A 14,780-nucleotide genomic window follows, 5' to 3' on the forward strand; every position below is an offset into this window, starting at 1 on the left:
GTGTAAATCTAGAGTAACTCCACTGACGTACGCACCACTTTGTGTTGGCCCCGCTGCAGAGGGGCAAGGTTCATCTCGTGGAACTCAACAGAAGTGCCACACTCAGAGAGCGTTAAGGGTCAGGCCATAGATGTAAATGCCTAAGAAGCGAAGCGAGTCTGGATAATGTTTCAGATGCTCATCCAGACCAAACCTCTTATGATTTGCCTATCGCTACAAACCACCCATAGGTTGGCCTATTTTGTCTCATTTTAACTGCAAAAGAAGAACAATCAAGGTGCACAGCTGAAATTCTAGCCCCAATTTCACACTGCAGGACTTCTCTTCCTGTCTGTTTTCAACTGCCCAAAGTTATTCAATGACAAGAGGTCAGACTAGGTGACCTAATGGTCCTCTTGGCCTTACAAATCTATAAAAACATTTTGTAATGGGGACACAAGGGGGAAAAAGAGGGGAAAAAACCTGCCACTGAACAAAACCTGAGCAATAGAAATTAACTGTGAGGTTTACCTCAAGCCAGAAGTCTGCAGTATCATGTACAATCATCACTAAGGTCCCAATACGAACGTAATTGCCACACCAAGAACAGGCCATCAAAACAATGGCTGCCAAATGGTGAATGACATGGGCCATAAAGTCCTACGAATAAAATACAAAATAAAACTTAAAGCAAACACCATTACTTTCCAAAACAGACATTTAACAATTGAAGCAGCACAGCAAGCACTAGCTGGCTACTAAATTAGAGGTTGCAACGGAAGCAGAGATAGTGTGCAATGTACTGGCTTTGTGTGTACAAGTTCTAGAGTGGTGCTGTCCTCTCCTCAGTGGTTCTCAACCTTTTTGGGCTCAGGGCCAATTTGTAAATGTTTATAGCTTGGGGTGGAGGCTCTGAAGTGGTTTCGTTCAGATCCTGCCCACTGGAGGGGTTGGATCCTGCCTGGCACTCACCCTGCAGTTGCATCTCCTGCAGCTCCTGTGCTGGCTGGGCTTGGCTCTCCAATCTGGGCATCGCAACCTCTGGAGTTACAGTATCATTCAGGTTTGGCCCCACTGTCCTGACTGGAACAAATCTGTGAGTGGAGTTATGACCTGGCTCATGGGGTTACAGTGCCACTCACTCAAATTTGGCCTACCTGGGCTCCCGTAATCATGATGGCTGGGCTAAACCTGATTGGTGTTGGAACCTCAGAGGCTGCAATATCTGGAGCAGGGAGGCGAGCCCAGCCAGCCCCGTGGTATAGGAGCTGTTGTGTGACTCTTTGAAACATTCTGGCAACCCGACTCATGGGTTGAGAAACCCTGCTCCAGTGGCTGACCCCATGGAGAGGCTATATGACCTGCTACTGTTGCCAAGTATGGGAATTCTCCTTCAGCTCAGGTGGCAGAAGCCTGTGGTCTGAGAGTGGAAGGACCAAGCTTTTTAGTCCCCCCACAGCCCTTCATCCCATTTGCTGGATTTGATATAACTGTGATGTTAGTTTATTGCAGGGGCAAGAGATACCTCTTAGTACACACACAATTATTACAGGGGTGAGAGATACACTCCTGGCCCCTTCTCCCTGCCTCCTACCCACACACAGAGAATATTAAAGAGGTGAGGTTTACTCCTGGTTACACAGACCAATTATTTTGGGGTGAGATATCACTCACCCCTTCTCCCACCACTCATTGTTATAGGGGAAAGGGTTGGCTGGGAACATCCTGGCCATATCATATTCAGCAAATAGCTACTGACTTGAAGGTTCAAACCCTGATAATTTCAGCACCTGCCACAGTGTTGTCTTAACAGAAGAGTATCACTCATAAGAGAATCAAAGACTTTGCTTGCAAATAACTGTAAATACTTGCCTTCCTTTTGGTGTCAGTACCAAGGGTAAACAACAGAGACCAATAAAAACTAATCTCGGCCATGTAGTACCAATATTGGGATGATAGCAAGGACTGTAAAGAAGAAAATATCCATTTTTTTCTCTAGTCATTTCAATGCATTGCAACAGATGAGTACAAAATACCATGGACTTATTTACACTCTTTTGCTCTTCTGCTTAATCTGAGTTTGAAAACTGAAATCATGTTCTGAGCTTTATTAAGGAACAAAACATTCTGAGAGCCAAATCTTTCAGCCTTTATTCAGGCAAAACTCCCAGTTACTTCAGCTGCTCCGCTTCCAGATTCTAGTATGCCTTCTCCGTCAGTGACCTGCTTCATATGCAGGGTGCACCTGCATTTACTTACAAAAGCAGTGAAAATAAATCAAGTCCATCATTATTATTTACAAATTAAAATATTAACATATCCACACATCTGATAACTGAAACTGAAGTAGTTTATTTATATTAAAAGCCTATGCATCTATCTAAACTGTGAAAGGGCCATTTCCTCCACTGGGGAAAACAACAAAAATAACATGTTGATCAATGCAACAGTTCTGAAGAGCTCACCTGAAATGGATAGCCAACCCACACTTGCCATATATCATAAAACCAAGGTTTCTGGGGAAGACAGAACCATACAAAAAATGAGCAGCTAGTCAATCTTAGCTCAGAAATATTTAAAAAGTAACTTTAGGTTGAAGCAGGATTATCAGTTATATTTTCATACTATAATTTTCTCTATCAACTGTACTCTAAAGCAATCACGTGCCAGTCCCAGTTCTTCATATGATGTACCAAATGTCTCGGGAGACTTTTGGGGCACCTGAAATATTTCATTTTTCCATTTTATCATTCAAGACACTGGATTTCTTTTATAAGTTCAGTTTGTTCAAGATACATTGCTACAGTGATTAGAATTTGTACTGTCTTTATCAGGCACAATCTTTCCAGCAGAACAAGCATTCAGCAAGATGAACAGTGCTTGGAGTGAAGAAAAAAGCCAAATGAGCACCTAAACCATCAAAGCAGTTCTTTCGCTCAAAATAAATGTTAATGACATCTGTTCAGTGTTTCCTGAGAAACTCATTCAGGTCATTAGCTTACAGGGAAAAATCCTCTGCTCCAACAAGAACACACATATTGATGTTGAGTATTGACAATAGTAACCCCAGTGAACATTTAAAAAAAAAAGTGGCCTTTTGTTTTTTGTCTGAATGTGACTCTAAAAAAGTTACAACAAAAGTCTCATGGTTTTTTATTTTGAAAATATGATCACGTTACATGAAGTCCACAAGGTACATTGTAAAACCATCACCCACTCAACTATTAAATAACGCAACACTGCCTGACAATAATAACTTTTGCAATTCTTCCTTAAAATGCTGGTTAGATGTAAAATTACATTTTATTGAGAAAGAATAATAGTAAGTTTAAATGTAAATAAAATCTGGGTGAGAAGACTAGGATGTAATTTAGATTGTAATACTTTATAAAACAGCATTATGGTCTGAATCCAAAGCCCATTGAAGTCAATGGGAAATCATCCACTGACGGCAAAGGCCTTGGGATTGTGCCCTTATTTTGTTAAAAGTGTGACAAGAATTGAAAATCTCCCCCAAATTAACTTACATCATATAGAAATATAAATCCAGCAATGGATGATGCGAGATAAAATGAAAATCGCCAACTGCAAAACAAGAACAAAAACAGGAAAATCAGAACAGTGATTGCTCCTGCATAGACATTATGCAGAAAGGGAATTGTGGCTACCAATCAGTGTGGCTGGAGACTGCACAATTACTTAGACACAAAATATACAGCTTTATCCTCTCCTTGGTTGTGTCTACCAATCACCATATGATTATTTCTCAGTCTCCATTATGCAAATCTCTCTCTTTTGGATTGGCTAATCGTTATTAACTAGGTGTAGGGATTTAGAGAACCACAATATGGCTAAGGAATGTGCACATTTTTCTGTTATGATTGTCTAAAGTAACCCCTCTCTTCTGATGGCCTTTACAGAATGTATTAATATTTTTCCGTGTGAAAGACAATGAACATCCATAGCAAATGGCAATTTGATTTACCGGTATGTATGTTATAGGCGAGGCTGGTAGCACCATCTTATGTTAAGTTTCCCCGACACTTCCCATTGCATAGTCTCTCTCTCCTATTGCCAGATAGTCACATTTGAAGTAGGGGTGGGAGTAGAGACAGACACGAGACAAAATCTGGTGAGAACATTTTCTTAATTAACCGTGTTTCATAATGCTCTCTTAAGAAACAGAGCTGCTGAATGACCAAGCAGATTTGACATGCTGAAGAAGACAAGACAAGATACAGCCCTGACAAGGAAGCTGCCTACACTAGAACTAACCCATAGACAGATACAGAGAAGATGACTATAGTCTTCTGCTAACACGAATTCACGTAAATTAGCATCTGAGACAAGATGAAAGAGTTGTAACCCAAGAGAGCATGTATGAACAAAGGCAGCCCCACCTTGTCTTGCACTGACCTGACTCAAAGCCAGCATCACAGGTGGAGCCAATGAGCAGATCAACGTCTTAGCCAGCACATGCAGTTTGTAGGGGTTCGTGCAGATTTCACCCCCCACCCCAGTTTTCAGCCCATTGCAGGCCTAATCATGCAAGGTGCAGATACCTAATCCTGTGAAGCCAGAGCTTAACTTTAAGTATGTGAATAATCCTGTTGACTTCAATGGGCCTATTCCTGTGCTTAAAGTTAAGCATGTGCTTAAATGCCTTCCTGGATCAGGGCCAGAGTGTTCAGCACCTTGCAGGATTGAGCTCTTAGACTCTAACCCTGCAACGATTTATGCATGTGTTTATGCATGTAAACAGTCCCACTGGCTTCAGTAGGACAGCTCACATGTAAGTCTTTGCAGGACTGGGACCTGTGTTTTGCTGTGAATTTGTAATTTGAACAAATCCCAGGACCCAAAGCAAAGCTCACTCACAGGTTCTAATGAAAGACAATGGGATTTATATTCCTATATCACTTAGACTTATCTATACTAGTAAAGTTTTGCCAGCATAATTATTCATTTTGCCAAAATAGTTATGCCAGTAAAATCCCTGATATGAATGCAGTTATGTAGCCATAAAGCTGCCTAATAGAGGCATAGATTATTTTGGTTCCCCTAAACCAGTTTAAGCAATACTGCTATGAGCACTTTAGACTAGTATATGTGCATCCACACTAGGAGTTTTGATCACTTTAATTATGCTAGCATAGTTAAGGCAGTAAAAGTTTAGACAAGCGGACAAGTGCAAACAAAATCTCACTCTGAAATGCTTTGTCTGTCTTGGAATTATATGCACACAGGTTTTGTTGCTGATTAACATTTTTGTGACCATATTTCAGTTTATGGTCAGAAGCTGTTCTCCATGAGTATCCAGTATTCATGCTGTATCACTGGTCACTTAATTCACAGGCTGCTGTTTCTGCTCCCTGATATGACCCCTAAACCCAAAAATGGCTTTCACAATAGCAGCACAAATACACATTTGAACAAGGACTAACAAGACCTTCTCTTTCAGCCCACACGGTTTGCAAACAAAAGTTTGTTCCTATTCTCTGTAAGCTTCCATTGACAGCAAGTGCTGTAGCTGCGTTTTATGAATATCAAGCACAATGAAGAATAAAAAAGAAGATTTCAGTGAGATGCCAGGACAAATTCTAAGCTGCTTCAAGAAAGAAGAGTAACTGCTGAAGTAAAACATCAGCCCACTAAACTGGAGACAGATGAACAGAGGATATCCATTTACTTGCAAACTTAAAAAAAAACACCTGATAAGAAAGAGAAAGAACTTCATTTTTTTAAAATTATTCTTTTTTCATGTTATGGTACATACTATTTGCTAAACATTTCAGTAAAGATTCAGTCATAAAAATATTATCTATTAAGTGAACTGATATTAAATGGGACTGAAAACACATGCATATCCATATTAAATAGCACATCAATAAGATGATTTATTTGAGCGAGAGGAGTCCAGAATTTAGTGTCACAACCAAACAAGTTTTCATCCCATCCATTGTGAAACATGGGACCTACAGAATTGGGATTTTTTTTTTATAAAAATAAATGAATACTGGAATGCAACAAAGATGCAACATTCTATCATATCATTATTTTTAAAATTCAAAAGTGTCCCTAAATCTTGCCTGGAAACCCACTCCAGTTAGTGGAACATGGCAGGCAGGATTTAGATCTTACATAGCACTCATTATAATGCGAATCCTTATGATGGTTCTTTCACTAACTGGCAAGACAGCAAAAATAATTGGGCTATTCCCAACAATATGGGCTTGGGAATCCCTGGCATCAGGCAAAAGAAAAGGACCATGGTGATTTTATCTGCTCTACCATTTTCCTGCAGTGGGGCCTTGGTTAAGTCCCTTCACTTTCCTGTGCCTCAGTGTCCCCACTTGTAAAATGAGGATGTTTAGAGGGGCTCTGGTTGTCATACCATAGAGGCCAAAAAGCTCTAGGCAGCTGAAGTAAGTGAGCCCACTTAACGGGAACTCAAGTTAGGCACCTAAAATTAGTAGCCCCTTTTGAAATATGCAGGCCCACAATAAAGGTAGTTTTCTCTTCCTACCAAGCTTCCTGGAATTTCCGAAGCATCGTTGGGAGCTCAAGATTTCGCCGTCTCCTAAACCATTTTTCCACCAAATGAACTGTCCAGTTACACTTTTTGGCCAGGCCTTGAATCTCAGACTGCAAAAGAAGAGAAGTGTGTCAGTGGCAAAAAGTTACATCTCCGCCGACTTTGTATTTTAAAGAACAACGTCCTGAAATAGGCAGGTCAGTCAATTTTTAAAAAACCAAACCATGAATGTGATCTATTTGCAGTTTGCCTGATAGCTTTTGGATCTAATTCTTGAACATTCATCATTGACATGTTATCTGTCAGCTATTCTCTGTAAAAAGGACACTGATTCGCCCCTCGCCATGGACATATTGTGCAGTTTTATGATGCAAGCTCCTTAGGTCTCATGCATGTAAATGAAGCAGATGTGAGATTTACAGGCCTAGAAGTAGAACAATTGTCTTTCTGTTCGCCTCAGAGGATTCAAGAAGTTAACATTTGTTTTTCATCATTGCAGCATTTACGGCTATGAATGAGAGATTTGAGTGGGGAGGATTTGGTATAGTGCCATGTAAGTTACTCATTGACACTATAGAAGCCACAAAGTGGCTTTAGCCAATGACAACTGGTTATTATATTATTTATTGTATAAAGTAAAGGAGGATGGTCTTGTGGTTAAGTCATAGTCTGGGAGTCAAAGGAGATCCCAGCTGCAAAAAGTTGCTGTATGACACACACTCTCTCTGCCTCAGTTTCCTCATCTGTTGCATGGAGATAAAATAATTAAAACTTGGCACTTATCTTCAAAGATTAATCCTCACGACATTCCTATGCTGGTTGATGGGTAATTGTCACCTTTGTTGTATAGATGGGGAAGTGAAGAAGAGAGGTCTAGCTACTTGCCCAAGGTAGAGGAGTTTGCATGTGCAATTTAGGTCTGATCCCATTAGCAGGCCCCTCTTTGGCCATACTGGGCTAAAGAGAAAGTAAGCCAGCAATAGTGGCTGGAATAGAACCTTGCAGCTCCAGTTCAGTTTGTGGTTCTAGCCCTTACTCCTTTCTCTTAGGCATGGGAAGTGTATATCCACTGGCCATGTTAAGAAAGGGAGTATTTTCAGACAATGTCCATGCCGCGGTATGTCCCTCTCATGAACAGACTGATTCATTTTCTGCGTTTGCAAAATGCTGGAGTTTTATTTTAATTGCTCTTGTTTTGGTTTCAAAACCGACCACACATTATCAAAGGTATTTTTATCCCGCATGCAGCCTACGACTAAACACAGAAGAGTCAATCAGACGGCTTCCAGCCTATTGTTTCAATTTTATTCCTTTAAAGCATGGCATAATATTGTTTTAACTGACAGCTGTCCATTGCTGCTTTCTCTGAGTGGAGTTAGAGATGAATTATTGATGTTCACCAGAAGTAACATTAACAATCTGACCTAGAATAACATGCCAAGAAATTACACCATTTTATTAATGCTTTTATTTTATATTTTGGATGCTGTATACCCTGCCAGCTGGGTAGTAAAACAAATCCAAGTGAATTACATCATGCATCAATCAGCTGGAATCCATCCCTTGGATGCATGATGTCACTGTGGATAGCTGATTGAAACGTTAAGAGTTGGGATTTTCCAGCCCCCAAAGCACCTTAAAAGAATTAGAATCCTTACTTGGGATGGACGTTTTGTGCATTTTCGGAAATAATTCTCTAAAACAGCATTTGGCTGCGGCTTCACTCGTGTTACGTTCTTTATACCTAAAGCTTTTGCTAAAGGTATGGCAATATATCTGAAAAAGACAACAGAAAAGTTCTCTCAAAAGGCACAATGGTTAATGGTATTCAGCTGGCCCTTAAGGTTGCTAAGGAATTAAATCTGAAACCTGGTTCATCTGTCATAGGAGATGTAGAACATTCATGAGCATCTTCAGCAGAGCTGCCTTAAGAAAAAAAACAATGGTATCCATACAGCAGAAACCAGCATCTTCCTGCTTGCACAACTGCTCGATGGATGGTTTTTAATTAAACATGGTCCTGAAATGCTGTACATTGCAAAGGAAAGTTCTTGGCTCTTCCACCCCTACATTTCTCAGAGGCAGGCTGGGCTGCTAGTGGAGAGATGTTATGCAATAGTCAAGGCAGCCTAAATAGAGAGGGGAGCTCTCATCACAGGAGTCTGAGGAGGAGGACAAGCTGCTGAGGAGTACTGCTTACCCAGATCAGGGGGTGGAAGGGGATCTATTCCCTTCCAAGGCTGTCTCAGCACCTTCCAGTCAATAAGGGACCTTGCTTATTAGGAAGGTCACCATCAGCCAATTGACATTCTCTGAGAGGTGGCTGGTTTGACTGACAAATGGCACAGCATCTGGAGGGCAGAAGCAGCTGTTTTCTGCTCCACCTCCCACAGCTGCAGAATGTGCTGCTGGCATGGCTGACCTAGTTAGGTAGGTCTCTTTGGAATAAGTCCTCTCACCCCTGCTGGTGTCCTGCTTAAAGTGAGTTCTTATTACCCAGAGAGTGGTCAGCATCTTCCATGTTCGAAAGCAGATAAACTGCTGGCCAGCCGGATGGCTAATTGAGCAGATGAGCCGTTTCAAAGTGGCAACGAAGCAAGGCACAGTTGGGCAAGAATTTGCTCAGGAGAATAAGACTCTGAATTGTTATAAACATATAATCCACATTATTTTTGATCCTGAACACAAGTGATTTTATCTGATTTTGTCTTAAGTTTGTCCAATTTACAACTCTGCAAATAGCCCCATTCTACCCTGAAATAATTATAAAAACCATACTAATTGTGTTTTTTTAAACAAAAAGAATGAAATAAAAAAAAAAGGGGGGGGACTGCAAAGCTTAACATGCTCATGCCTCAACCTCACAGTGCCAACCACAATTTGTCCTGTAGGATCACAGCTTGCAGCAACAGTTCAATGTTCGGTGCCAGATTTTTTTTTTAAATCATCTTTACTAGAACTGCATGAAATGCTGACACAGAACTTTGCAACCCCTCCAGAACGTGTAGATTTGCTATATCTCAATCCTACACAACTGATCTGAAGACTCAGGGAGAGGAAGGAGGAGCTGGACCAGTGTGAGGTAAGTAAAGGGCATCAGAATATTTTATGGGTTGATTTCATCTAGGGGGAAGGAAATTATGGTCTCTTCTCAAACGCCAGCCTCTAAACATACCTTCAGGAACAATCACTTTCCACTTTTGTAAACTGAGCTGCAGGATTCAAACTGTGAAACTGCAGGTGGTGGAGAGTCACATGACCTTAATAATGGCAAAATTCCTATAAACTTATTCTACTTTTATCACCTGCTGTGTTACCTGTATTATACCTTTCTAGTGTAACCATTGGCCAAACCCATCTTTCTGAAAGAATTCACATACAGAACTAAACACATTTTAGTTTGCTAATCTCCTTGGAGCTGAGGGCAGGACACAAAGTAAAATTACATACAAGTTTCTTACCTTTCTATCACGAATCGGACCATCAGCATCACAAAAGCATATGGTATCGTGGCATATAAATGATATGGCTTTGGAAAGACAATGCCATCGTGGTCTTCAAGATCTGCCCATGTGCAATTGGCAGGTATCCATAAGCTCTCCCACCAGAACCAGCTGTTGAGTGTCTTTAATACATATGCCATGCTAAGCAGGTAGAAGAAGAATTTCAAATTTGTCCTGACATTGAAGAGAAATCACATTTATATCAATAGAAAATAATATCTTGAGAATTATTGTTCAGAGTATGTATTTAGGATTAATAAAAAATAATGGCAAATGAAAAATGAAGGTGGAAATTGGTGTCACTCCATGACCTCAAAGACTCTATGCTGATTTATACCAACTGAGAATCTGACTGGCTGTCTATATGAAACAGCTGCAGGAACAATTCCTTGTTTAAGGTAAGCAAGGGGTTAACTTCAGCCTGGCATCTCTCTCCTCCTGCACAGGTGCTCAGGATGCCCAGATGTTTGGAAAACAGACACAACAGAAAGCATTTGGGCAAGCTGGGCTCCGTGTTCAGGATTACAGAACTAGAATGATGCCTTAGGCTGGGGCATTTTCTGTTTCCTTTTCCACGTATGTTATCTTATTTTGAATTATTAATAAGCGTTGACTCTTTGGGAAGAGACCTTGCTGACTGCAATTTTTTCTCTGTGCTGGCTCATTTCAATTTACAATAGCTTAGTTAATAATCAATCAGATCTACTGAACCCACATTAGAGTCTAGTGTATAAATACACAGGATAGGCTTGCACAACACTTGTGTAGAGTACAGCTGGTCTAAATTAAGTGCAAGATAAAAAGAGATAAAAAAGCAAACAGGAACCCAATTCTGTATTGGTGAGGTTGATAATGTTTGGTTGTTAAGTCACTCCTGCTTAGTAGACTGGTTGCAAAAGACTCCTGGGTCCTAATTCTGCAAACAAAGCTATCCATAGTGCCGAACATCATATTTACAGAGAGCAGCCTTATAAAATGGAGCTGTGCAGAAACCAGCTATTTTGTTTTGTGGGAAATTCGGCAATTTTGAAATTTGCCTTAGTTCCAAAAGAGAAGGAAATGCCGCCACCCTCACCCCCCCAAAATCAGAATTTCCCACTAAATTAAAAGTTTGGGAAAATTGTGTTTGGGTAATTGAAGCATTTTGTTTTGATAAAATATAGGGCGTTTTACCCAATATTATTCATAATAATAAGGTCAAACTGCATTGTTTCAGTACAAAATTTCACCAGAGTTGACACATTGCAGCAAATGTATCAATTTAATTCAATCAGCATTTTCAGATGGAAAAGTGCTCTGTTGGGAAATTTCGACCAACTCTACCTGAAGTGTGGTACTTCTTCCCCATTGGGATGGTTTGCAATCTTCAGTGTTTTAGCCCACGAAAGCTCATGCTCAAATAAATTTGTTAGTCTCTAAGGTGCCGCAAATACTCCTGTTCTTTTTGCGGATACAGACTAACATGGCTGCTAGTCTGAAACCAGTCTTCAGCACGTGCAGGGTTGAATGCTAAGAGTTTATCCCATTATTTGCATGCTGAAGATTGCATGTGAGCTCATGTCTCCTCAGTAAAGGATTGTTCAGTGCAGAGGATACCACCTAGCTCTTAACTTTGCACTCACACGCAGCTTCTACCTACACCGGCTTTGACACGCAAACTTTCCAGATTCAGACCTTAGTCCATTTCAGAGATGCATTTTCACTCAACTGCAAAGAGTCAATTTATTGTGCATCCATTTTTAGATGCTTTCTTAAAAGAGAGTGGTCTCTTCTAGAGCCCTGCAGCAGACCTCTGAAACAACTTGTGTGTCACAGGACTGTGTCATATGGAGCTGCGGTAATCCAGATACTTTTAATGAAGTTACTGGCCATACACAGTAGTCAGTATTGAAACATTGCTCATTCACCCCTTTAATATTTCAAATACCAAAAGGGGATTATAAAAATCTACTACATGAATTGTGTTGGTATATATTTATATGTATAAATTAAAGTCGGGGGAGAGGAGACGAGAGCGATAATCATGTTGTTCCTGGGCAGAGACCTCGTCTGCTGAGTTTTGGCCTACAGCAAATTTTTATTGCTGAATTATAAACTCCTAGAAGCAGGGATTTATAATGGGACTGTTAACAGACTCTTAACTACAGCTAGCGGGCGCCGTGATAATGAAGCACAGCTTTAAAACCTGATTTTTTAGTTCAGACACAGAGGTTTACAGACTACGTTGAGAGACTCCATTATACAGTCATTCCCCTGAATGTTTTTTTTTTTTTAAAAACAGACTAAATTGCAAACTGTCAAAAGCTGTCCGAGTTTACAATGCACATAAAAAGAGACCAGTCTGATGTACAGTGGACTGAGCACCAAAGTTCCCCTCATGCTGTGGTGCAACATGGATTTTATACACCTGACATATTGAAATATTGAGGACAGTGCATATCTTTATATTGGATTCTTGGGATTTTAAAATCTTCTCCTTCCAGTACTGTGTGCCAATACTACTGCTACTGTAGTATTTAATAACTTTACTGTTTTAGGTCCAGATGCGGCAATTCATTCCTTTCCAGCAAAGCATTGAAAAATATATATGGAGATATACTTATCTCACAGAACTGCAAGGGACCTTGAAAGGTCATCAAGTCCAGTCCCCTGCTTCCACTAGCAGGACCAAGTATTGTCCCTGACAGTTCCTCACCCATCTCTAAATGGCCCCCTCAACGATTGAACTCACAATCCTGGGTTTAGGGGAACAATGCTCAAACCACCGAGCTATCCCTCCCCCCAAAGCAAATGCTTAAGTGCTTTGCTGAATTAGGGCCTTAGGGTCTGAGCCACAACCCACGGATGTGAATGGAAATCTTTCCATTCACGTTCTTGAGCTTTGGACCAGGCCCTTAAGTTTAAATTGTACGCACACATAGATACGAAACATGAGTGGCAGAGTACAATTCAGGGGGCTTCTGCAGCACTGGGAAGGCAAAGGATTCATCCAGTCCCAGCCAGACTGTGCAGCAGCAGAATAGAGCCCCTGAAATTTCTACTACAACATGAAGGCTTCTGCTGTAGCCCTCACAGCTCCTGTCTCCCGGATTCACAGCATGACTGGTGGATCCACACAGCAGGAGATTCACAGGCCCTGCTTCTTCTCCTCAATAAACCCGAATCCATGGGAGCATGCAGAATGCCTCTATGAATGGGATTCTGGGGCATATCCACAGTTCTCCACTTCTGCACCCTAATTCAAACAAAATACAGACCCTCCCAATCTGCTAGGAAGTGCCTCATGATGCCAAACAAATACGCATGCAACTTTTCCTATGCTAGACAAGGGAGGTCCTCTGAGATTCCACTTTTCTCCTCCCACAGGACCCTTCCACCAGGCAAGTCATGCTAGATGAAAGTCCATTAGGAACATATTAATATTACTCTGTGCTTTGATGGGGAGGGGCAGGGTAGGCCCTTGAGAGTGGCAGAACAGTCTCTTCCACCAAGAAGCTGCTCGAGGCACTACCTTGGCCTGAGAGTCAGGACTTGGTCTCTGATCTCAGCTCAAAACAGCATGGTCCATCTGGAGTGCTGGACTGCCTAGTAGTTTTATTCCTTAAATTTACCATTTGATTGTTTTTTGGTATCCTAATAAAACAGGGGTGGGCAAACATTTTGGCCTGAGGACCACATTGGGGTTGCAAAACTAGATGGAGGGCTGGGTAGGGAAGCCTGTGCCTCCCCAAACAGCCTGGCTCCCACCCCCTATCCACCCCTTCCCAATTCCCACCCCCTGATTGCCCCCCGGGGACCCCACCCCCATCCAACCCCCCTGCTCCCAGTCCTCTGAGTGCCCTGACCCCATCCACCCCCCCCGATAAACCCCCTGGGACACCATGCCTATCCAACCCCCCCACCCCGTTTCCCATCCCCTGACCGCTCCCCCCCCCAAAACTCTGCCCCATTCAACCACCCCCTGCTCTGTCCCCTGACTGCCCCTTATACAAGCCTCCGGCCCACTTACCATGCCGAGTAGAGAATGTAGAGCAGCATGTCTGGCTGCTGGGCCAGCCAGAGCCAGACACGCTGCCGCTTTGCTCGGCGGGAGTGCACAGCTCTGCCGCCCAGAGCACTGCCCACGCAACTCTGTGGGGGAGGGGCCGTGGGCTAGCCTCCCTGGCCTGGAGCTCAAGAGCCAGGCAGGATGGTCCCAGGGACGGATGTGGCCCGTGGGCTGTAGTTTGCCCTCCTCTGTAATAAAAACGCCCTGCAACCACTGCCTGCTCCAAGTTTGTTTCAGTTATGCCAGATACCACCTTCCTAAATCCAGTGGAATTTTGAAAACTCCTCCCTCTAAGTCCACATAAGAACGGCCATACTGGGTCAGACCAAAGGTTCATCTAGCCCAGTATCCTGTCTTCCGACAGTGGCCAGTGCCAGGTGTCCCAGAGGGAATGACCAGAACAGGTAATGATCAAATGATCCATCCCATTGCCCCCTTGACACTTTATTTTTCCTTTCATCAAGCTTATGAATACTACAATTCTCCTCAGCTTCCCCCAGTTACCCCCATCCACCTTTGCTCACCAACTCTCTCTCCAAGCACTTCTACCGATGCGCAACAGCTGCTCCCAGAAAACCTCCAATGTAGCTTTATGTTTTAATACTAGAGCCCAATTTATTTTGTAAGCAAGGTCCCAGGACCCTGCCTAGCCTGCTTTTTCTATGTGTGTCCCCTGTTGCACCACACAGTCCACACCCTGTGCTTCATTCACCAC

General features: G+C 42.1%; 1 protein-coding gene across 3 annotated transcripts in view; it reads right to left on the reverse strand.

The window, feature by feature from the left end:
• Positions 1-14,780, reverse strand: part of CERS3 (ceramide synthase 3) — a 61,446-nt gene that overhangs the window by 26,368 nt on the left and 20,298 nt on the right. For all 3 annotated transcript variants that reach the window (XM_050967158.1, XM_050967156.1, XM_050967157.1), the window contains 7 exons: positions 9,976-10,191; positions 8,173-8,290; positions 6,506-6,624; positions 3,507-3,564; positions 2,445-2,495; positions 1,852-1,944; positions 511-639 (listed from right to left, as the gene is read on the reverse strand). In XM_050967158.1, the coding sequence (XP_050823115.1) occupies positions 511-639; positions 1,852-1,944; positions 2,445-2,495; positions 3,507-3,564; positions 6,506-6,624; positions 8,173-8,290; positions 9,976-10,157 (750 nt within the window). In that variant the 5' untranslated portion in view covers positions 10,158-10,191. The remainder of the gene's footprint in view (positions 1-510; positions 640-1,851; positions 1,945-2,444; positions 2,496-3,506; positions 3,565-6,505; positions 6,625-8,172; positions 8,291-9,975; positions 10,192-14,780) is intronic.

The sequence above is a fragment of the Gopherus flavomarginatus genome, chromosome 9, assembly GCF_025201925.1.
Source record: "Gopherus flavomarginatus isolate rGopFla2 chromosome 9, rGopFla2.mat.asm, whole genome shotgun sequence".
Lineage (NCBI taxonomy): Eukaryota > Metazoa > Chordata > Testudines > Testudinidae > Gopherus > Gopherus flavomarginatus.